This window comes from Brassica napus, chromosome A8, assembly GCF_020379485.1.
Source record: "Brassica napus cultivar Da-Ae chromosome A8, Da-Ae, whole genome shotgun sequence".
Taxonomy (NCBI): domain Eukaryota; kingdom Viridiplantae; phylum Streptophyta; class Magnoliopsida; order Brassicales; family Brassicaceae; genus Brassica; species Brassica napus.
Genome location: NC_063441.1, coordinates 13,394,020 through 13,416,640, shown reverse-complemented (window position 1 = coordinate 13,416,640; position 22,621 = coordinate 13,394,020). Strand labels below are relative to the sequence as shown.

At 37.7% G+C, this 22,621-nt stretch overlaps 4 protein-coding genes and 1 long non-coding RNA gene across 6 annotated transcripts; 4 read left to right on the top strand and 1 right to left on the bottom strand.

The window, feature by feature from the left end:
• The first annotated feature begins 254 nt into the window (after positions 1-254).
• On the top strand, positions 255-4,668 carry LOC106361032 (SWI/SNF complex subunit SWI3D-like). The gene is made up of 7 exons (XM_048738845.1): positions 255-816; positions 1,332-1,861; positions 2,037-2,705; positions 2,811-2,974; positions 3,057-3,631; positions 3,725-3,903; positions 4,008-4,668. The coding sequence occupies exons 1-7, from the start codon at positions 423-425 to the stop codon at positions 4,368-4,370; spliced, it is 2,874 nt and encodes a 957-aa protein (XP_048594802.1). The 5' UTR covers positions 255-422; the 3' UTR covers positions 4,371-4,668.
• Positions 4,669-4,898: 230 nt separating this feature from the next.
• On the top strand, positions 4,899-8,314 carry LOC106358936 (proline-rich receptor-like protein kinase PERK5). Its single transcript, XM_013798718.3, has 8 exons — positions 4,899-5,975; positions 6,188-6,619; positions 6,708-6,794; positions 6,869-6,939; positions 7,030-7,106; positions 7,188-7,332; positions 7,408-7,569; positions 7,654-8,314. Exons 1-8 carry the CDS (start codon positions 5,207-5,209, stop codon positions 7,894-7,896), a joined length of 1,986 nt encoding a protein of 661 aa, XP_013654172.2. The 5' UTR covers positions 4,899-5,206; the 3' UTR covers positions 7,897-8,314.
• Positions 8,315-11,219: 2,905 nt separating this feature from the next.
• Positions 11,220-12,639, top strand: LOC106428695. Of its 2 annotated transcripts, XR_007315819.1 has the most exons (4): positions 11,260-11,413; positions 11,516-11,907; positions 12,021-12,140; positions 12,224-12,639. It is a non-coding gene; the product is annotated as an uncharacterized LOC106428695 (long non-coding RNA). The 2 variants fall into 2 exon arrangements; XR_001285690.3 differs by having other exon boundaries at positions 11,220-11,907.
• Positions 12,640-14,884: 2,245 nt separating this feature from the next.
• LOC106361029 (coatomer subunit gamma) lies at positions 14,885-20,066 on the top strand. Its single transcript, XM_013800726.3, has 17 exons — positions 14,885-15,148; positions 15,350-15,498; positions 15,612-15,725; positions 15,797-15,997; positions 16,084-16,185; positions 16,580-16,687; positions 16,768-17,001; positions 17,210-17,460; positions 17,558-17,729; positions 17,813-17,968; positions 18,055-18,105; positions 18,294-18,431; positions 18,512-18,709; positions 18,795-18,926; positions 19,012-19,185; positions 19,324-19,563; positions 19,649-20,066. The coding sequence occupies exons 1-17, from the start codon at positions 15,103-15,105 to the stop codon at positions 19,841-19,843; spliced, it is 2,661 nt and encodes an 886-aa protein (XP_013656180.2). The 5' UTR covers positions 14,885-15,102; the 3' UTR covers positions 19,844-20,066.
• Positions 20,050-22,532, bottom strand: LOC106361031 (guanine nucleotide-binding protein subunit beta). The gene is made up of 6 exons (XM_013800727.3): positions 22,073-22,532; positions 21,875-21,969; positions 21,371-21,798; positions 20,578-20,935; positions 20,389-20,502; positions 20,050-20,280 (listed from the first exon to the last, which is right to left on the bottom strand). Exons 1-6 carry the CDS (start codon positions 22,176-22,178, stop codon positions 20,245-20,247), a joined length of 1,137 nt encoding a protein of 378 aa, XP_013656181.2. The 5' UTR covers positions 22,179-22,532; the 3' UTR covers positions 20,050-20,244.
• Between the last annotated feature and the right edge of the window lie 89 nt (positions 22,533-22,621).

Below are 22,621 nucleotides of genomic sequence, written 5' to 3'. Positions count from 1 at the left end.
AGAGGTTGATTCAATATAAAGTTTAATTCTTTCAATAAGATTCTCTTAAATCAACCTCAATAACCCCAGAATATGGTATAACCGAATTTCAATTCTAGCAATCTCCCATATTTTCGTTGAACCGGAAGGCTAATCTGAGCCTGATTGATTTAGACCGAAGTAAACCGATTGCAGGCGTGCCAATTTCAACATGTTTCGTTTTTTGACTTTTTTTCCCCTTAAAACTTACAATATGCTAATTCCGCACCCAAATAAAACTTAATTACAAAAAAACCCCAAAACAAAGTTAAATGCAAAAGGAACACTGAAGGGGGAAGAAGCAAAATTGAGATTGGGAATAGCAAACGTTTCTGCTAAAAGCCTCGAAAATGGTTTCGTTGTTGTTGTAGCAAAGAGCCAACACACTTGAGAGAGAGAGAGAGATGGAGGAGAAACGAACCCTAGCTTCGGCTGGAGACTCTCCGGCATCTGAGCCGTCGACGCGGCGGCGTTTGAAACGCAAAGCGAACGCTCTCGGGACCTCCAATTCCGCTTCTGCGAAGAGGATGTTGAAGCGCGAGAAGGCGATGCTTGCTTCCTTTTCTCCGGTTCACAGCGGGCCTTTGACTCGAGCTCGACAGGCGCCAAGCAGCATGCCGGCCGCGGCTGGGGTGAAGGCGGAGGTGGTGGTGGTGGGTACGGACGGGGAGAAGTTGAAGGAGGAGGAGGAAGAGAGGGATAAAGCGGCGATCCGTGAGTGGGAGGCTAAGATCGAAGCTGAGTTCGAAGCAGTTAGATCTCGCGAGAGTAATGTTCACGTGGTGCCTAATCATTGCGGTTCGTTCGTCTTCTTCTTCTTCTTCTTCACTGTTTTGCTTTGATAAAAACGAAAACTTTCCATGGTAGGCGAAGTAAATTGTAGGTTTCATCAGGAAAGGATGAGACTTTAGAGTTGGGTTTTGTTGGAAGAAGATTTGTCCTTGTGCTATGTGATTTAGATTTTGAGAGAGGTCATGTTCAGTATCTAGTCCATCAACATTTGAAACAGTGTGTTCTTTTGTGCGGTGTAGTTGATGCATTGGCATGGGACTATTAGGATTGTATCTGTATCTGATGATACTACAGCACTTTTCATAAAGTAGAACGAGCATGCTAATCATGTAGAATCTCATTTGAATTACACCAGGAGATTAATTGATGCTATTAGTCCTTATTTTGAATTAACATTGAGCTACCATGTCATTTGATATCGTTGTTGTTGTGATTCAATCTTCACAACAACGCATCAGTATTGTTTTGATTTAAAGAAGAACAGTGTGTAATATGGGTTACTGTGCTGAAACTTTTTGAAGGTTGGTTTTCATGGGGAAAAATTCACCCGCTTGAAGAGCGCTCATTGCCCTCTTTCTTTAACGGCAAGTTGGAGGGTCGTACTCCTGAGGTGTATAGGGAAATACGAGATTGGATCATGAAGAAGTTTCATTCCGATCCGAACACGCAGATAGAAGTAAAAGACTTAAAAGAACTCGAGGTTGGAGACTCGGAAGCAAAACAAGAGGTGATGGAGTTCTTGGACTACTGGGGCTTAATCAATTTTCATCCATTCCCATCATCACCAGATGCTAGTTCTACTCCCGGTGATCATGATGATTTAGGAGACAAGGAGTCTCTGCTTAACAGTTTATATCGGTTTCAAACAGATGAGGCTTCCCCTGCTCTTGTTCACAAGCCTCGTCCCACAGCACAAGCTACGCCATCAGGGTTGTTCCCAGATCCGGTGGCGCCTGATGACTTGCTGAAGCAAGAGGGTCCAGCGGTCGAATATCACTGCAACTCCTGTTCAGCTGATTGCTCTCGCAAGCGCTACCACTGCCCTACGCAGGTGTTTTGTCTCTTTACTTTATTTTCATTTCATCTGTTCCCTTTGGCTTTGAATATCTGATATAGAAAGAAAACACAATTTAACTATGATATTGTTTGTAGCAATGTTCATTCTTTCTCCTATTTTCTTTAATAGTTTTTCAAAACTTACATGCTAATATTGAGGTTTTTGACAGGCGGATTTTGACTTGTGTACGGAATGCTTTGACAGTGGCAAGTTCAGCTCAGATATGTCATCTTCCGACTTTATATTAATGGATTCTGCTGAAGCTCCTGGCGTTGGTAGTGGGAAGTGGACTGATCAAGAGACCCTTCTTCTCCTTGAAGGTTTAGAAATCTTCAAGGAAAATTTTAATGAGATTGCAGAGCATGTTGCTACAAAAACGAAAGCTCAGTGTATGCTTCATTTTCTTCAAATGCCAATCGAGGATGCGTTTCTTGATCAATTTGACTACAAAGTTCAAAGTACAAAAGACACTACAAATTCAGCTGTGTCTAAAGATGATAAATCTGTCCTAAAAGATGCACCTGAAGAGACAGAGAATAAGAATCCTGTTAAAGAAGCTGAAACTGTGAAGGAAGCTCCAGGAACAGAAGATGACAATGAAGGAAAAGTTCCTCCAGAATCTTCGGAACCTGGAGATGCGAGAGAAGAAATTAGTGAAGTGGAAGCCGAACAGAAAACGCTTAAGGTAGAAACCGTCACTGATGAAAGATGTAAAGATGATGCCGATGAAAACGTTGCTTTGAAAGCTCTGACTGAAGCTTTTGAAGAGCTTGGTTATCCTATCACACCTGAAGCTTCTTTATCCTTTGCTGATTTAGGAAATCCTGTCATGGGACTGGTAAGCTGTGTTGTAAGACATAAAATTTGCTGCAACGGCGACTGAGATTTTTTGATAAATGCACCTTCTTTCCTTTCTGATCCTGCAAGGTTCTTTTTTCTACAGGCAGCTTTTCTGGTTAGATTGGCGGGATCTGACGTTGCTACTGCTTCAGCCCGGGCTTCCATAAAATCTCTGAAAAGCAATTCTGGATTGCTGCTTGCCACAAGACATTGTTTTGTTCTCGAAGATCCACTAGACAACAAGAAGGATTCAGCTGAATCAAAAAGGTTTAACGTTTATTTGAATATCTCAATATTTTGAAGTATTGGTTATTGTATCGTAAATCTAAAACAAGCAAGACATATGCAGTGTGGATGCAGTGGGGAACGGTGATAGTGCCCATAAAGATGAGCAGCCAGAAGAAAAAAGCCAGAAAGCAGAAGATGTCTCCTTGAATGCAAATGACAGGGAAATGACAGAAGCTGATTCAGGCAGAGAAAATCAGGATTCAGTCTCTGAAGAAAAGCAACCTGGTTCCCGAACTAAAAAATCTGCTAGGAAACCAGATGCTGAAAGACGAAAAAGATCCATTAATTCAGTGGCAACTGAAAAATCAGAGGAACCAGCGGCTATAATTTGTACATCGCAGGATAAATGTTCAGGAAAAGAGCTCCAAGAACCTTTAAAGGATGGGAATAAGCTTTCTAGTGAAAATAAAGACGCCTCTCAAGCAACTGTCTCCCAGTTAGCTCCAGATGCTTCTCAGCCAGAAGCATCAAAAGATGTGGAGATGAAGGATATGTCACAGTCACAGAAGGATCCTCAAGATATGGTCAAAACAGTAGGAGAGGAGATTGAACAAGCTAAGGAGAGTGCAAAGGATGTTCTTAGTATGCCAGACACGTCTGTTGCATCAGCTTCTGTACCGGAAAATGGAACAGATGGTTGTCTCTATCTCTTGGACGGATTTGAAAGTGGACCTGCATTGCATGATTCTTTTATATCTTATTGGTTTGTTGTTTAAACATTGTTTGCAGGTGAAAATACAAAGAAAGAGAAGGATGTCTCTGAAGAGACAAAAGACAAACATAACACTAATAAGCTTAAGCGCGCAGCTATCTCTGCTCTCTCAGCTGCAGCAGTAAAGGCAAAGCATCTTGCAAAGCAAGAAGAAGATCATATCCGACAACTTTCTGGATCATTGATAGAGAAGCAGGTACAAAAATGGTTTAAGTGTATGCAGCTTTGATTCTGTTTCGGTGCTGTATTGTTGTTGAGTGTTTAAACATAATAACGAGGTTTTTTTTAACGTCTAAGCAGTTGCGTAAACTAGAAGCAAAACTATCTATATTCAACGATGCTGAAAGCGTGACAGTAAGGGTAAAAGAGCAATTGGAGAGGTCAAGGCAAAGGCTATACCACGAAAGAGCGCAGATCATAGCAACTAGACTCGGTGCCCCACCTTCAATGTCCTCAAAGGCATCATTATCAACAAACAGAACCGCTGCAAATCTTGCTAATGTGGCTCAAAGACCTCCCATGGGTATGTCATTTCCACGGCCACCAATGTCAAGGCCTCCAGGTGCATCACCATTCTCTGTTCCTGGCTCACATGTAGCTGCAACGGCAATGAGCGGAAGCTCAGGTCCACCTCAAGGTTCGGACAATGTTTCTTCGATTTAGTGGTGCCACATCATAATGTTCAGGTTGAGTGGTAGCTCTTGATGTTCTATTAGTAAAGCCCAGGTACATCATCCCACCTTTCGCGGAGCTTGGTTTATTTTCTGGAGATTTATGTAGAAGACAAAGTTCGTTAGGGGTTTTAGACCCATCGATTAATGCTAAATGTAACTGTCAATGGAAGTTTGGAGATATGTGAATGATACTTTATTTATGGGTTCTTTGAACTTTAAAGAGTTGTAACGTTGAGCAGAGATGTATGATTATGAATCCGCAGAAGGTGGGAATGTTTTATGGATCATGGTTGGTAAAGACTTTCTGATAATAAGATACTTAGTGTAACCAAGTTGGAGCCTCTCTTGGTTAAACACGGTCTCTCTCGTATACTGTTTGCAAACTCCCGCCAATGAGCTAACCGTACTTTCTGGTTCGGTTTTGATTAAATTTTGTCTATTCGGTTAATTAGTATTCAAATCATGTCTAATCTCAAACTGGTTGGCCTTCTAGATCGGTTCGGTTCATCAAACTTCAAACGGCTAGAAAGAACAAATATAGATCATAGATGGTAGAGAGAAAGATAGAGAGCCTTTGCTTCTAATTATAGTTCCTTAATCTCTTCTCCTCCTTCGAAGCCATTTCTCCAAACCCAAAAAGAGAAACCATCAGGATTCCTCTCTTTCCAACAATCTTCTCTTCTCTTCACCAAGTCTTCTGAATATCTCCAAGTTCTAAGTTTCGATTGTTTTTGCTTGTAACGCAAGGCTGATGAGTCAAGGATCACCGGGGAGAAGGTTTCTCCGCCGTTGAGAAACCTTTCACTAAAGAACAAAGACTCCATCATGGCAGACTCTCCGGAGAATTCACCTCCTGCCCCGGAAACCCCTAATGCAGGTTCTCTGTCAAATGGCACATCGCCGTTAACATCACCTGCTTCATCTCCACCGTCCCCTGATTCTGCTCCTCCTCCAACGCCAACAGCTTCTTCAACTCCGCCTGCACCACCGACGCAGGAAACCTCCCCTCCCCCATCATTGCCAACATCTCCTCCAGCTGTACCTAATCCACCAGCTAAACCTCAAGAGAATCCTTCTCCACCTTCTCCTCAAATCTCATCTCCTGTAACGCCACCTGCACCTCCTCAAGCACCATCCAACCAATCACCTCCTCCACAAAGACCATCTCCTCCTTCTCCTGTTGCAAATGATGACCGTAACAGAATCAACAGTAACAACAGAGAAGGTTCCACACCGTCTCCACCGTCTGGAACTTCTGAAAATGATGACCGTAACAGAATCAACAGTAACAACAGAGAAGGTTCCACACCGTCCGGAAACAGAAGGTCCAGTGACGGTGGCTCACCTTCACCGCCTCGGTCTATAAGCCCTCCCCGGAATAGTGGAGATTCAGACACGTCATCACCACCAGGGGAACAACCGCACCAAGCCAACCTTGGATTGATTATTGGAGTCATTGTAGGAGCAGGGTTACTGCTTCTACTTCTAATGTTTATTTGCATCTGTTGCTACAAGAAGAAGAAGGAGAAACGTGCTCCTCAAGTCAACCACATGCATTACTACAACAACAACACTCCCTTTGGAGCACCCAACGGTAGTCAAATATTTAAGCCTTTATAATCTAGTGATTTATACTCGTTTGTTAAGTTTCATCGACTTCCAACTTAAAACTCGGTTATATATTATTTATGTCCCATTGAAACTCTAGAAATGTGAGCTTATATTCACACATAGTTTCATCTCGAACTTGGTATGTGCAAATGGATTAGACTTAAGAAGCTAATGGAGTTGTTGTTGCATATGTAGGTAATGGTGGCTATTACAACAATGGAACACCTCAAGACCATGTAGTGAACATGGATCATAGCGACAGCTCTAACTTAGCCGGTCCAACCGCACCGTCGCCTCCAGCTGCGACTCTTGGTCACAACCAAAGCACTTTCACCTACGATGAACTGTCCATTGCAACAGAAGGTTTCTCTCAGTCTAATCTGCTAGGACAAGGAGGATTTGGGTATGTTCATAAAGGAGTTTTGCCCAATGGCAAAGAAGTTGCAGTGAAGAGTCTTAAACTTGGAAGTGGACAAGGAGAACGTGAGTTTCAAGCAGAGGTTGAGATCATTAGCCGTGTCCATCATCGTCATCTTGTATCTCTAGTTGGATATTGCATCTCTGGTGGTCAAAGGCTATTGGTTTACGAGTTTTTACCTAATAACACCCTTGAATTCCATCTTCATGGTAACATTATTCTTACATAATATTTTGCTTGAATCATCACCTTTTATGTATGATGTCTCTTTTATCAATAACATGATTGAAACTTCAGGAAAAGGTCGTCCAGTATTGGATTGGCATGTACGAGTGAAGATTGCATTGGGATCAGCTAGAGGCCTTGCATATTTGCATGAAGACTGTAAGAGAATGATTTAGTTTCTACCTCGCTCTCTTTAAGAAACTAAACATTGTATATATTTATCTCAATGGTAGGTCATCCTCGAATCATCCATAGAGATATCAAAGCTGCAAATATTCTTCTTGATTTTAGTTTTGAAACTCAGGTATATATATATATATATATGTACTGCTATGACTTTCATTCCTCTCATCTTTTCTTTCGAGTCAGTATTGATGTGTATATATATACACAGGTTGCAGATTTTGGATTAGCTAAGCTATCTCAAGACAACTACACTCATGTCTCCACTCGTGTCATGGGGACTTTTGGGTAAACAGCTTTGGACTTTTTGCTTGTAGGGCACGTCTCCACTCTGTTTTGTATGTCTTTTAACATTTGCTTTGGGTTCAGATACTTAGCTCCAGAGTATGCGTCAAGCGGAAAGTTATCAGACAAATCTGATGTTTTCTCATTTGGGGTAATGCTTCTTGAGCTCATAACCGGACGACCTCCAGTGGACCTAACCGGAGAAATGGAAGACAGCTTGGTCGATTGGGTAAGTCGGTCTGCTCTTTGGTTTACTTGTTGAATCCCCAACAAAAGAACCTAATGTTACCATTGTGTTATGCAGGCAAGGCCTCTGTGTTCTAAAGCAGCTCAAGATGGAGATTACAGCCAGTTAGCAGATCCGCGTCTAGAGACAAACTACGATCAACAGGAGATGGCTAGAATGGCTTCTTGTGCAGCTGCAGCCATCAGACACTCGGCAAGAAGACGACCTAAGATGAGTCAGGTAACTTGTTAATTCTTTTTTTGTTTAGCAATCACAATCTTGATGATAACTTAGACATGGCTATGAATCTTGGAACATGTAAAGATTGTACGAGCACTAGAAGGAGATATGTCAATAGAGGATCTAAGCGAGGGAGGAAGAGCAGCACAAAACACTCATTTGAGCCCTGGAACCGGGAGCTCGGAGTATGACACGAGATCGTACAGTGCAGACATGAAAAAATTCAGGAAGTTAGCATTAGAGAGTAAAGAATATCAAACCGGTGAGTGTGGCTTAAACCCATCAGCTTCAAATAGTGAAGAAATGAAGCGCAATCCTCAATTTTAAAAACACACTTCTCATACACTTTCATCTGTTTTGCTAAGGCTTTTGTTCCTTAATTTGTTTGTTTAATTCATTCTGCCTCAAGGAATTGCAGTTTCAAAAAATCAGAAACTATGATGTTTGTTTTAGAACCAGAGAGACTATAGTGTGTTTTGTTAGAAACTTATAGCACAAAGCCTTGAGCCATAAAGTTATGGTTTAGTGGTGGATAAGCATAATCAAGATTTTTACTATGGTGTTTATCGTGTTCTTGTATTAACTATCTCTAGAAGAGTATTTATCTATCTATTTAAACAATAAAATCATGGATGTCCCTTCTGGGACTAAATACTAGAGGTATGAAATTAAGGATTCCTTAACGTTTTAACATATGTTTCTGAGATTTGAGTCCAAGCTAACGTACGTATTAAAAAAACATATTTTGATAAAAAGCAGCTCAATGTGGTATAAGTAAAATCTGTCACGAATTCTAGCTAGAGAGTGTTATTCAGTCTTGAATTTGAATTAACTAAATGTTTTGCTCCCACATGCGTCTATAATCTTTTTACTAATACTTGTTAGTTTATGTTTTGTTATTTTAAAAACCAATATGATAAGTTATTATTAATGTTTTCAAAAAGTTTAAATCTAATATCAAATTATTTATATATGACAATGTTTTCCATTAAAAAAAACTATATATATATATATATATGCTTATTATTGTGGTGAAATTTCAAAAACAATCTAATATTAAAAATATCTTTATACAAATTTTTTTAATTAATATTTAATTATAAATTATTTTATATCTTCAATATAAATTTTATAATATAAATATTATTTCCAGATAACAATTCAATATATAAGAATTTTTATTTTTAAAAAATATGTTTTTATTTTTATAATCTTATCATATCAATTTATAATCAAATAATTAATATAACACAAAAATCTAATTTTCAAAAGAAGATGCAGCCATAGCCTTAATGGTCATGATGGAGCCTCATCATCTCCTTATGAATTGGAGCAAACCTAATGATCTCATTACAATATTATATGAAAATAATATTCGTGGCAATACCATAATGAATATTGCATGTGCGCCGTATGGTGTACTACATTGAGGTTGTAGTTCCACATCCCACGAAGAACCCGAAGCAAACACAGATTAGAATGATAGAAGAATACTTGCTTTTATTGGGCACATGTTGAGGTCTTTAGCAAGAAATGAACCTGTGTGGTCAAATCTGGTTTCCAGCTCGTTTCGACACAGTACACAGTAATCCAAGGGGAAAAAATCGTCATATATATCAACTTCATTTGCATTTAACTTTCTCCAAACAGAGGCCTCCTTCGTCACTTTGTACATGAGCTCTTGGGTGGAAAGTTTAAGTTGGAGCAGATCCCTATAATGGTTTCTTCACCAAAATATCGAAGAGCACATCAGAAGTGGTAGGAGTGAGGAGCTTGCAGTCTATAGGGGAGGCAGTCCTTACAAAACCAAGCAGTCTCATGCCTTGCATGTGCATGTCGTCCATAGGTATAGCAGCTATGTTCAATTCCCAATGTGTACTCCACTGAGGAGGGAGTAACACATGTGTAACTTTGTTTTTCTCTAAGCCGACCAGAACACCAACTATCATTGACCTTGCATCTGCTGCAGAAATAAAGAGATCCACCAGATTGGAAGGTACAAAAACTCCTTTGACTTCTTTGCAGCCATATTGAAACTGCACCTCCCAATCAGTTATAGTGACCAAATTATGTGTCTTTATTGGTTATAATGGTGAAATAGGGTATTCTCCAATCATCCTGCCTTCACTCCCAGCACCCACATTGATGACAATATCGCCATAAAAATCTGACTGATTCTCCATGACTGCAGCTGAAAACATGAATGAGGTTCATAAAGAGCTATCTTTCTAGGGTAGGGTCAAACAACAGTCTCAACAGAACACATATGGGCTTGCATCCTAAATCAAGAGCCAAAATTTTTACATGTCCTCACATGATCTTCAAGCATCTTTTGTTGAAAATAAATTTTGGCCGATGATGTTCGTTTTGGAAAGATGACCCTAAAAACAGATAATGAGAAAACAACAAACTATCCAAAAGGTGTGATGAATCAACACTTAAATGACTTGTGAAATTCCATTACTAAAGTTTGGTACAACATGGATGAAACATTAGAGCAGGAAGACAAACACACCAAGTCTCCTGAAACTATAGCCCACAAATGGGAGACCTAATAAACCATTGGACATAATAAACCACAACCAACTATCTAAATGCCAAAGACCCTCAAACAAAATAATGCTAGAGCAAAATGGTGACCCACAAAGCAAGGAACAAGCAGAAAACGTAATCTTTCAAGCCATAAATTCAATAAAGAAAGCTCACCTCGAACAACAGCATCATTGGACCACACTAGCTCAAATTAATCACATAAATCATTGATGTATTTCTCATTACTAAATTTTGCAAAGACGACTTGGGAGAATGAACTATGTTTACAAAACAAAATAGTCGTTTACACATTATAGATAGAAAAACTCCATTACAAGGATTAATAACAAAGTGGATTAAAGATAAGCTAACACTAAGAAAAATAGCAAATAACTAAACATTATTTGTTCTGGTGAAGATACATAGAGAAACTGCATTGGCCATAACTTGAACAACTGTTAATACAAAGATGTAAGTTTTCTTAGAAGCAAGAAGACAAATATAAGATTCAAAAGAAAAAGCAAAACACAATTCCAATTATTTCAAAAAGAAGCAGCAAAAATCATTTGTTTAAATAACAATGATAATAAATTTTAAAGTATTTTATGAAATGAAAAATTTAATAATACCAAAATTTACAATTAGTTTCTAAAATTGATGTTTGAATAACAATAATTTTTCTTTCTAATACAAATTATCTCAAATTCTTAGTTGAATAACACTAAATGTACATTTTAATTACCGATTGTGTAGAAAATATGCCCAATTTTTGTATATGATCTAGCCCATAAGAACAAAAAGACATATAATAGAGAAAAACATATCAATTCGAAGATTATTTTTCTCATGCTTACGGAGAAAACCATATGCAATACAATTAATGAAAATACTATCTTTATATATAAAAAACAGTTTCCTTCTCTCCTAGGGGGTCCACGTCGCCATCCACGTCATCAATTCAGATGCTGTCGAGCCGACACCTGTCCCATGAGGTCGAAACTCAGCGTATCATTTAATCAAGTGTCTGGATATTTAATGGGCTTCATCTTAATTTGGGCTTTGTTATTGAAATTTAACGTTGGTCCGGTTACGTTCTTAGGGTTCTTATCGTTCTTCGATTTCTGCCGTACGGAGAGACATATCTGCTTATGTGGCTTCACGGATTCCGTTCCTGTGTTTGGATCACGTCCTTTAGCCTTCTTTCGATCACTCGAAACAAAACTACTTCCAGATCAATCGCATTAAACATGTTTTTAATTCCTTTGGCCACGATCTACACTTTAATGTGTGTTGATCTTTGGTGTTTCTACTGGTATAAAAAGATATGCTTTCTTCCTCTCAAAACCATTCTCTCTCTTTTTCATCTCTCTTTGCGATTTCTCTGAGATTCCAAGTTCCCGTTGTTATTGTTCAGAATTGCTACTGTTTATGTATCTGACCGGAGCTAGATACGGCGGTGTTGGGCTATTCCAGAAAGCAACAGGACTTGAATCGCTTCATCTCAACGGCTGCAGTTTCGGCAACCGTAAAAACAACAAAGAAAGCTTATTTCCTTCAAATGGCTAGCTCCTCTGATCTGAAGTAGGTTCATGTTCTTCCACCGTTGAGGTTAAGTTGCCGCGTTTAGCTCTAACTGGAAGTTCGCCGTATGTCTCTCTTTGGTAACGGAGCTTACGTATTCCTCTAAGGGATCCCAATCTCAATCACCACCACACCGTTGTTCATGAAGGAATTGGATTCCCTTGCTGGGTTCTTCCAGATCTTATGTCTTTTCCTGAGTGATTCAGACAAGATGCTTACGACAAGGTAAAGTCTTTTGTCCTAAAAAAAAAAAGTCTTTTGTCCTTTTTGGTAGTAATTGTTGTCTTATTGTGAAGGATTTGGATTGAAGATGTATTTTTTTTCAAAATGATTGGCAGCTTGATGTGATTGGTATTGACGAAACAGAGAACTGGAGATCTTTATGAGTTTTGTTGCAAAGACGCTGATGATGATGGCAACACTGTTATTGTTGCAGTCGTTGATAGTGATTATTTAAGGTGTTACTTGACATTTTTACTTTAAATCTTTAAAATTTTCCGTTGAGCTTTAACTTTAATGATCCTTTCTTGGTAAAATTTAGGAGGAGTTGGTGATGTTCTTGATATTGTACCAATAGATGATTCTGTCACAAAGCTAACTGCAAGGTGTGAGGTTTGTGGACACAAAGGTTTCTTCACTGTGAGGAAGACTTGTGACACCAGAACCGAGTTCATTCGGTGGGATAATAATCAAATTGTCATCAAAGCTTCAAAGTAAGTTTTGGATTCTGACAAGGTAAGAGCTGACACCTGTATGGAGACAGTTGCTACTATGATCTAACTATGACTTGCTGTGGAACGAGCTAAGCATATATTATAGTGAGATTCTGTTCTTTGAAAGTGCCGTGTTGGTTTGTTATTTTTTAGTCTTACAAGTTTTTTTTTTTTGTAAAAGGCTTTCATTTTTTTTAATAGTATATTATCTTTAGCAAAAAAAAGGGTATGATTATGATACTAATCTTGATTGCAACATTAAAAAAAATTTAAGAAAATATAAAAAATAAAAGTTATAACACAAGCTTGATAAAACATATACATAAGCGCGCTAAGTTTTGAGAGAAAGAGTGAAATGTTACTAAAACATATCTTATGCTTTTTGTTCTGAGAAAAAAAAATCGAAATAACTATCTGAATAGGAACAAAAAATTTGATAAAGGTAGGTTGGATTGAAGACGTTAAGTAGTGACTAACTAAGGAAAATAATAATATTATCAACACTCTATATACTAAAATAGTTTATGTTTCAATTAACCATTTCATAAAAATGATGTATCAAAAATTACTAAACAAGTTTAACATAATTATAATAAAATCTATACATAAAGCTCGCTAAGTTTTAATAAAAAGTTAAATGTTATTAAGACATATTTCTTTTGTTTTTGCTTCTCAAGAAAATGTTTTTTGGAATAGCTATGTGATTGGGAGCAAAAAAACTGACAAAGGTAGATTGGTTGGAAGACTTTACGTGATGAATAATTAAAGAAATAAATAATATAAAACAATAATATTATATATATATATTAAAATAATTCCGATTTTCAAGCAACCATTTCATAAATATGATGTATCAGAAATTAACCATAACATATTTATTATAATTTTAATAAGTTGGCTAATATTGGCCTCCACAAATTATATTATCAAGGAGTATGAAAATCGTTAAATTAAAAAACAAACAAACTCAAATAACAATGAAATTATGTCCTACGCCACTAAATATTTTTAAATATTTTAAGAAACTTAAAATATTTTGTATTTTTTCATTTTCATTTTGATAAAAGTTTTAAAATATGTGTATACTTAAATAATCAATTTTAGATTGTTATGTTATTTAACTAACTTTAAAATCAAACTGTAAATTCATTCATTTTTCACATTATCTAAATCAATAGGTTTGAAAATATATAAAAAATACCAACACATTCAAAATAAATATATAAGAATGAAAAATAATTAATAATTTTTGTATTGAAATTCAACTGTAGTTACAAGTATTTTTATTTTACTTATTTTTATGATAAAATATATATAACAAACACTAAAAATATAAAATAATTACATTAATGAAAAATTAAAAGTTTTTTATTAATTTATTAAACCTTTGATTTCTAATAAAAACAACAGAAACAATAATTAAAATTAAAATTGTTTAAAGTTTAGAGTAAACTGTATATTCTTACACGTATATAAATATACTATATACTTTTAATTGATTTTCACTTGCTTAACAAAGATTAATATATCATTTATTTTTTCTAATACTATTTATGTGATATAATATAATTTGTTTTGTAGTGCATTATACATATCTTTTGCAAATGCAAACCTAAGACACAAACTATAAAAACATTAAAAAAACTATTAACAAAAATCACAAGTAAAGTATATCCCGTCCTACGGGCGGGCTGACCCTAGTTATACATAATGCATACAACATTAGGATTTTATGAGTGTTGTATAAATAATCATTATTATAGTATTGGTTTGAGCATTTTCTCTATTAAAATTGTTATTGTAACACGATTTTCTCTATTAAAATTGTTATTGTAACAAAAATTCTTTGAACATGAATAAAAAATTCTGAGTATGAGTGTTGGGATTGTAGTCTTATTCCAACACAAAGATGTTAAAATCTCAACAAATTGTAAAATAGCTAGATAATAATTTTGTCATTTGTAATTAAAGAATAAACTAGTCTTTCTTATTAAAACAATATTATATGAAAATAGCATTTGTTACAATAAGATTTACGAAATGTGGCATTGATCTTTTTTTTTTTGTAATTTCATTGAAAAGAAATATCAAATGTATTTCTAACCAATTTAATCTACAATTTTATGATATATTTTATTTTAAAAATAAATATATGTTTCCTTTTATATTATAGTTTCTTGAAAAATATTTTAAATATTTTTAAATATAATCGTTTGATTAAATTGTGATCGGTAGTAGACAAAATGAATTTCTCTGATATTTTGTTTTTTTAAATAAAATTTAACTGTTAAATTATGATAATTACAAAACGTTGGTTAATTAACAAAATGTCAAAATCCAAACTGATTTGTATATATAAACACAAACTAACATATGAAATTTCCCCTAAACTAAAACTTGGTATAAAATAATTTTGTATTTTAAAAGGGTGGATCAAAATCTATCGTAAAAAATAAAAAAAAGAATCTAAATTGTTGAAAAGGGAAAAAAACTTAATTTGCAAATGGAGCGCTCGCGTCATTCTTATTTGCACTCTCTGCAAGATCCTAACCTTTAGAGCCTCAGCATATAAATTTGAAGCCTAACGCAGCAGATCGAGAGCTTCTGAGTTGTCTTCTCTCTCGATCTCTCACAGTTTCAGACTCTCTCATCCTCTGTAGCGAGATCTGAGAAGTGACAGCGTAAGGGAGTTTTCGGTAGATCAGCAATGGCGCAACCTTTCGTTAAGAAAGACGACGATCACGACGATGAGAGTACGTCCTCCTCCGTTTCTCTGTGCAAAGCGTTAGATTAGATTTGAAGTTTTCAGATCTGTGCGAATCGATGTATCATTTTGGTTTGGTTGTGTTAGATCTACAATTGCACAAGACTATTGTGTTTGTTGTAATTACGGAACCGGTTTAGTTCTGTTACCACATTGGATCCGGTCTGAATTGTGGTGTTTTATTTGTCAGTGGAGTATTCACCATTCATGGGAATAGAGAAGGGAGCTGTTCTTCAAGAAGCGAGAGTCTTTAATGACGCTCAGGTTGATCCTAGAAGATGCTCCCAGGTCATCACCAAGCTCCTTTATTTGCTTAACCAAGGAGAGTCTTTCACCAAGGTCCGTTTCACTTTCATTTGCTTTTTGAACATATCATAGCACTTTTGGTGTATAAAATGAATAACCTTCTTATTGGTTAAAGCATCATGTTCTGTGAATTTTATTTTGCTTAGGTTGAAGCAACGGAAGTGTTCTTTTCAGTTACAAAGCTTTTCCAATCAAAAGACACTGGGTTGAGGAGAATGGTCTACTTGATCATTAAGGAGTTATCTCCATCTTCTGATGAGGTTTGCCATCTGACTCAGTATTTGATATGAGAGTTATGTTTCTGATGAGTTGTTTGGTGTTTCTCTCATAGGTTATTATCGTAACGAGCTCACTTATGAAGGACATGAACAGTAAGATTGATATGTACCGAGCTAATGCCATCCGTGTCCTCTGCCGGATTATTGACGGCACCCTTCTCACTCAGATTGAGCGGTACTTGAAGCAAGCTATTGTGGATAAGAATCCCGTTGTTTCAAGTGCTGCTTTAGTCAGTGGGCTTCACTTGCTAAGGGTAACCTTTAGTTTCTACACACCCAAACTGTTTGGTTGTTTCGTATTTGTTAGGTTATGCTTATATTCTTGTATTGTTGTTTACAGACAAACCCTGAAATTGTTAAAAGATGGAGCAATGAGGTTCAAGAAGGTGTTCAATCCAGATCAGCCCTCGTTCAGTTTCATGCCCTGGCTTTGCTCCATCAGGTAAGTTTGTTGCATTGGTGTTACCGAAGTAAATTGGTGTATGTTTCTGTTCTTTGTTTAATTAAACATCCACTGGGAAGAAGTATGTTGACAAAAGATGTGTTACTATGAGTATTGACTAGAAACATAAACAATAGGTTTTCTGTAGCGCCGATCATAGCTCTTTACTATGGTCATTTAGAATTTGTCTCGGATAGCATATGTTACATGTTTGGTTGGAAGAATAGCCTAAGACTTGTGACTTGTCGAAGTTATATGAGTTAGAAAATGATATATGTTGCTACTGTTACATTGATTTGAAAAGGCTCCCAACACAATGTGCTTTTCTTTTTTGCATTTACTAAGATAGTGAGAATTGATCTACTGGATATTAACAATCAATCATCATGTTCAGATACGCCAAAATGATCGCTTGGCTGTTAGCAAGTTGGTCGGTAGCTTGACCAGGGGATCTGTTCGTTCTCCATTGGCTCAGTGTCTTTTGATACGCTACACCAGTCAGGTTAGTGCTCCATGCCTTTTGATTATTTGATATGTGGTTGAAAGTAACTTTTCGATTCAGCTCTAGTTTCTATTGTGCAGGTTATCCGTGACATGTCCAACCATGGTCAATCTGGAGAACGTCCGTTCTATGAGTTTCTGGAGAGTTGTCTGCGCCATAAGGCAGAAATGGTGATACTTGAGGCTGCCAGGGCGATCACTGAGCTTGATGGTGTGACAAGCCGAGAATTGACTCCAGCAATCACTGTTCTCCAGCTCTTTTTGAGTTCCCCCAAACCAGTGTTGAGATTTGCTGCTGTCCGAACTCTGAACAAGGTTTACAATCCTTTCTTATATGAAAATCTTTATAAACAAGTTTTTTTCATCTCTTTTCTTTGTATAGTAAGACACCGAAAGTTTGTTACAAAAAAAATAAAGTAAGACACCGAAAGTATATTATAGTTTTCTGGATAACTTCATCGTTCCTTGGCCATCAAGCATAAAATATGTTTCATTGTATACTAAACGCAAGTTTGATCCACAGGTTTCAATGACTCATCCTATGGCTGTCACCAACTGCAACATTGATATGGAGAGTTTAATTTCTGACCAGAACAGAAGCATTGCTACACTCGCAATCACCACTCTCCTGAAAACAGGGAACGAATCAAGTGTAGAACGCTTGATGAAGCAGATAACTAATTTTATGTCAGATATTGCTGATGAGTTCAAAATTGTGGTCGTGGACGCAATAAGATCATTGTGTGTGAAATTTCCTCTCAAGTACAGATCCCTGTAAGTGAAGTTTTACGGTGTGTCATTTACAGATCTCTAGTATTGGTTTCCTAGCATTGTGGCTTATGAATTATCTGTGTTACTTTTCCATTTACAGGATGACCTTCTTAAGCAACATTCTTAGGGAAGAAGGTGGATTTGAGTATAAAAGAGCAATAGTAGATTCTATTGTGACCATTATCAGAGATATCCCTGATGCCAAGGAAGGTGGATTGCTTCATCTTTGTGAATTCATTGAAGATTGTGAGTTCACATATCTTTCAACACAGGTAAATCATTTTCTCCATGATCCATCTGATGTTTCGATTAAAACATGTGTGTGTGGTATTTAAATGTGTGTTTTTTCGCACAGATCCTTCATTTTCTGGGAATCGAAGGGCCCAAAACCTCAGATCCAAGCAAATATATACGATATATTTATAATCGTGTGCATCTGGAAAATGCCACTGTCCGGGCTGCTGCTGTTTCGACACTAGCAAAGTTTGGGTTTATGGTTGATTCCTTGAAGGTATGTACAGTTTTATTGTTAACTTATTTCTTTATTTTATCTTCCATGACTGATTCTAAAGAGCTTAATCATTGGATGCTCGACAGCCCAGGATTACCGTTCTGCTGAAGCGCTGCATCTATGACAGTGATGATGAGGTGCGTTTCTAGTCTTAGTCTATTGGTTGTAGTATCTGTGCATTTTTGTTTCTGTCTGTTATTTGTATACCCCTTGAGTCGGTTGCATCATTATACATTCATATGTTTGACTTTGCAAATATTTTCTGGGAAGATACATGCAAATTGTTTGCTGATTTGATCATGGATTTTGACCTCTTTATTTTAAGGTACGTGATAGAGCAACACTATTTTTGAGCGTCCTTGGTGGTGACGGTACTCTTGACGCTGATAAAGATAGCAAGGAGTTTCTGTTTGGTTCCTTGGAGGTTCCTCTGGCCAACATGGAAACTAGTCTGAAGAATTATGTGAGTTTTATCTTTTCTCGGTTTTCTTATTTTCGTAGGCTTCTTTGTACATCAGTTATCTTATATCTTTGATCCTGCAGGATCCCTCTGAAGAAGCTTTTGATATCAACTCTGTGCCCAAGGAAGTAAAATCTCAGCCTCTTGCAGAGAAGAAAGCCCAAGGTAAAAAGCCCACGGGTCTCGGTGCGCCACCAGCTGCACCTGCTTCTGGTTTTGAAGGCTATGAAAGACTTCTCTCATCTATCCCAGAGTTTGCGTCCTTTGGAAAACTTTTCAAGGTTGGCGCTGATTTTTTTTTTCCTGTTTAAATCTAATGTTACTTAATTACCTTGATTGCTTTAACTTGTACTTTTTTTCTCTCAGTCGTCTTCACCTGTGGAGTTAACTGAAGCGGAAACAGAATACGCCGTCAATGTTGTAAAGCATATCTTTGACAATCATGTGGTGTTTCAGTACAACTGCACTAACACAATACCAGAGCAGTTGTTGGAGAGGGTACTGAGCCATTGGTCTAAAACATTGGTGTAAAGCTTATCTTATGCTTATGCCCTCTTTCCTCATGGCATGAGTTGTTTTGTAGGTCAATGTCATAGTAGATGCTTCAGAAGCAGAAGAATTCAGTGAAATAACTTCGAAGGCACTAAACTCACTTCCTTACGATTCGCCTGGTCAAGCCTTTGTTGCTTTTGAGAAGCCAGCAGGTGTCCCCGCTGTTGGAAAGTTTTCCAACACATTGACTTTTGTTGTTAAGGAGGTACATGTTGCTTTTATTTCCAACTTTTTCAATCTTTAGATGAAGTAGAAGTAGTAGACTGACTCTAATTGTTCATGGGTAAAAGAAAAACAAGATGACTAATTTGTTTGTGTATTATGAATGGGATTTGTAACACAGGTTGACCCAAGCACAGGAGAAGCAGAGGACGATGGGGTGGAAGATGAGTACCAGCTGGAGGATCTTGAGGTTGTATCTGCAGATTACATCTTGAAAGTGAGTGTCTCCAATTTCAGGAATGCATGGGAAAGCATGAATGAAGAAGATGAGCACGTAGATGAATATGGCCTGGGGCAAAGAGAGAGTTTGGGAGAAGCTATAAAGGCTGTCATCGATCTTCTTGGCATGCAGCCTTGTGAGGTTAGTCTCTCTTCCTGCCTTTTCTTCCTTTTTTTCCGGGTTTGGTGATAACTTGAAACTGACACTTGGAGAAACAAAATTGCAGGGGACGGAGACAGTTCCGAGCAATGCAAGGTCACACACTTGCTTACTGTCAGGTGTGTACATAGGGAACGTGAAAGTGTTAGTGAGGGCACAGTTTGGGATGGACAGCTCAAAGGAGATTGCTATGAAACTGGCGGTTAGAGCTGAAGACGTCTCTGTCGCTGAGGCCATTCACGAGATTGTTGCCAACGGCTAAAACTCTTGAGGGATCATCTCTCACGTATCTTCTCCAAGTACGAAAGAGTGTTGCCAGAAATAAACAAAGAGTTTTCTTCATGTTGCTAAAGATCCTCACTTAACCAACCTCATAGTACAATCTTTTCTTTTTAAATAGTGATATTACCTTCTTTTATTTCTACATTATTACTGTCAGACATTGGAGTTTTTCCTTTTTATGATATATATTGGTCTTCAAGTTCCATGGAATGATCTGAATTTGATCCTTTCTTACACAACTCCACTATATCAAAAGCAAAACACCTTCTCAACAAGATTACAAACCGACCGTAGGGTTTTACTTACTACATAACATATTAACAACAACCACAAGAACTGGAGATAGAGCAGAGACACGACTCTTTAAGTTTGTTGTCTCCTTCATATCACTCTCCTGTGCCCTCCAAACGCCCATATCTGTGTGTAATTAAACACACACACACATCCAATGTTATTTCTTACCTTAATTTCTATATCACTGAAAAAACATAACATGGTATGATATATTAGAGTGTCACTACTAACCTTAAGATTTGAATCCCAACTTCCTGTACACAAGGCACTTCCATCTGCTGACATCCCCAAACAGCTTATCCGATTCTTATGTGAATCCTGAAGCTGCCCCAAATCCAATACAACCTGCAAGAAAACCACACAATCACAATGAGCTAAAACAACTCCCACCACTCGGTACTAAATATTTAATTAGCTTACCTCTCCCAAGACAGTATCCCAAACGTAGCAGGTGTTGTTATTAGCGTAGCCAGCGAAAAGAAGCCTCCCCGAGGCAGAGAATGTGATGGAGGTCACAGGAAGGTTCTCACCATCACATTGTGGCTGGTACACCTGGAGTTGATGACCAGTCCTAATGTCATACAACCTGCACGTTCCATCTTCTGATCCAGTCCCAAATCTATGCCCATCCGGAAAGAACTTGACAGTATTCACATCTCCCTTGTGCCCATGAAACGTCCCCACTGCTCTGCTTGCATCGCGAGTGTCCCACAAGCGTGCAGTGGTATCACATGAACCAGATATGAACCGAGTTGGGTTTGATTCACTGATTGATACACTGTAAGAAATGGGACACAACAGTTACATAAAGGCATGAGTTTCGCTAAACTCCAAAATATACTCTTACCCATACTAAATTTATACACAAATCAATTCAACTCCCTATCCTATAGACCAAAACCTATAAGATTACCTACAACATATCTATATTAGGTATATCAAATACTCAATTTCATATTTATTTTGATCTGACAATTAAGATACTTACAAAGCGAATACTATTATGAGTTCGATTCGAAAATAGGTCCTAGACACCCGAAATCGAAGTATTATTAACCGAACCAAAGAAACTACTAAAAACCTAAAATGGACCTAAGAAACTAAACCCGAAAAACTCGAACCCGAACGCCTATGCCTTAAGATATGCTACTTTAAAAACCGTATCAAACAAAGTGATGCCAGCAAAGCAACCACATGGAAGCAAAATCCATACCTTAGTACATCAGCAGTATGTCCAGACTGAAACTCGCCGCCAAAAACAGAAGTTTTAAGACCAGTAGTAACATCCCACAAGACGCATGTCTGATCACCTGAACCGGTAATCAGATGAGCATCCTCATTTGGGACATACCGACAGCACGAAACATACCCCTTGTGACCACTTAGCATTCTCGAAACCGGCACAGTTCCGTCCTTGTCAGCGGTCGAGCTAAGACTGAAGATAGAACAAACACTCTCCAACAACCCACCACACGCAACAGTCTGACCATTCGGAGAGAAGGCACATGTCATAACCCATGCACAAGGGAGTTTTATAGCGTGAGTTTTCTGACTCGTTAGAGCGTTCCATACTATTAATCTACCGTCTTGAGATGCACTCACGATCCGGTTACTCTCCGGTGTCCAGTCTAATGAATGAACCTGTTAAAGTTAAAAAAAAGCTTTCTCGTTTACTTGTGAGATAAGAGATAAGATTGAAGTTCTCTCTCTCACTCACCTTCCCCGTGTGTCCTTGAAGAGTACGGCAACAAACTAGATCCGTCGCTCCGAATTTCACCGGAGAACGACCTTGCCCCGCCGTGTACTTGGCCACTGTCAAAATTCAAACAAAGAGAAATCAAAAACACTAAGAACAAAGATGTCTTTAACCATGAGAGGTAGATTGTGAAGAAGAAGAGGAAGAAAAGCAAGAAACCATCGGTGTCGAGTAGCTGGAGGCGTCTCTGTATAAGTTTGTCACGGAGGTTATTAACGGTATCTGTTGCGACGGCGTGGCGCTCTTTGAGCTCGGAGACAGACATTCCCGCTTCGGAGTTGGTCTTCTCCGTCGCCGATCAGAGAAACTAGAGAGAGCAGATGTTTAGGGGAGAGGAAAGTTCATGGTCGGACCCTAGAAAGAGTGGATTTTAGGGGAATTACGTGGGAGAGGAGGAGGAGGAGAAGAAGAAGAGATGAAGCATTCAGACACCTCGTGTTGTTCTTCTTGTTGATGTCTCTGACCTGACAGGAAGACGACAATTGACTGTTCCCATTTGGGATAACAAAAGTGGACCCTATTCACAATGCTCAAACGACGTCGTTGTTCGGGAATTTGCTCCTTTGCCGTTAGTTTTTCTCTGTGGTTTTGGTTTTGTAGCTCAATTATTTGAACACTTACTAACATACGACTGTGATGTTGACTAATATACTTTTCTATTAGCATTTGACATAATTTAATATACTTTTCCTCTATTTCTAACTACAA

What these genes read in the sequence shown, in the direction of transcription:
- LOC106361032 (XM_048738845.1), top strand. Translation starts at nt 423, where the DNA reads ATGGAGGAGAAACGAACCCTAGCTTCGGCTGGAGACTCTCCGGCATCT. An exon ending in GCTACCACTGCCCTACGCAG is followed by an intron (nt 1,862 to 2,036) that starts GTGTTTTGTCTC and finishes GGTTTTTGACAG; the next exon opens with GCGGATTTTGACTTGTGTAC. An exon ending in ACCGGAAAATGGAACAGATG is followed by an intron (nt 3,632 to 3,724) that starts GTTGTCTCTATC and finishes CATTGTTTGCAG; the next exon opens with GTGAAAATACAAAGAAAGAG.
- LOC106361031 (XM_013800727.3), bottom strand. Translation starts at nt 22,178, where the DNA reads ATGTCTGTCTCCGAGCTCAAAGAGCGCCACGCCGTCGCAACAGATACC. An exon ending in TTCAAGGACACACGGGGAAG is followed by an intron (nt 21,799 to 21,874) that starts GTGAGTGAGAGA and finishes TAACTTTAACAG; the next exon opens with GTTCATTCATTAGACTGGAC. An exon ending in CATACTGCTGATGTACTAAG is followed by an intron (nt 20,936 to 21,370) that starts GTATGGATTTTG and finishes CATTTCTTACAG; the next exon opens with TGTATCAATCAGTGAATCAA.
- LOC106358936 (XM_013798718.3), top strand. Translation starts at nt 5,207, where the DNA reads ATGGCAGACTCTCCGGAGAATTCACCTCCTGCCCCGGAAACCCCTAAT. An exon ending in TCCCTTTGGAGCACCCAACG is followed by an intron (nt 5,976 to 6,187) that starts GTAGTCAAATAT and finishes TTGCATATGTAG; the next exon opens with GTAATGGTGGCTATTACAAC. An exon ending in GACGACCTAAGATGAGTCAG is followed by an intron (nt 7,570 to 7,653) that starts GTAACTTGTTAA and finishes GAACATGTAAAG; the next exon opens with ATTGTACGAGCACTAGAAGG.
- LOC106361029 (XM_013800726.3), top strand. Translation starts at nt 15,103, where the DNA reads ATGGCGCAACCTTTCGTTAAGAAAGACGACGATCACGACGATGAGA. An exon ending in CTGTCCGAACTCTGAACAAG is followed by an intron (nt 17,002 to 17,209) that starts GTTTACAATCCT and finishes TTTGATCCACAG; the next exon opens with GTTTCAATGACTCATCCTAT. An exon ending in TTGGCATGCAGCCTTGTGAG is followed by an intron (nt 19,564 to 19,648) that starts GTTAGTCTCTCT and finishes ACAAAATTGCAG; the next exon opens with GGGACGGAGACAGTTCCGAG.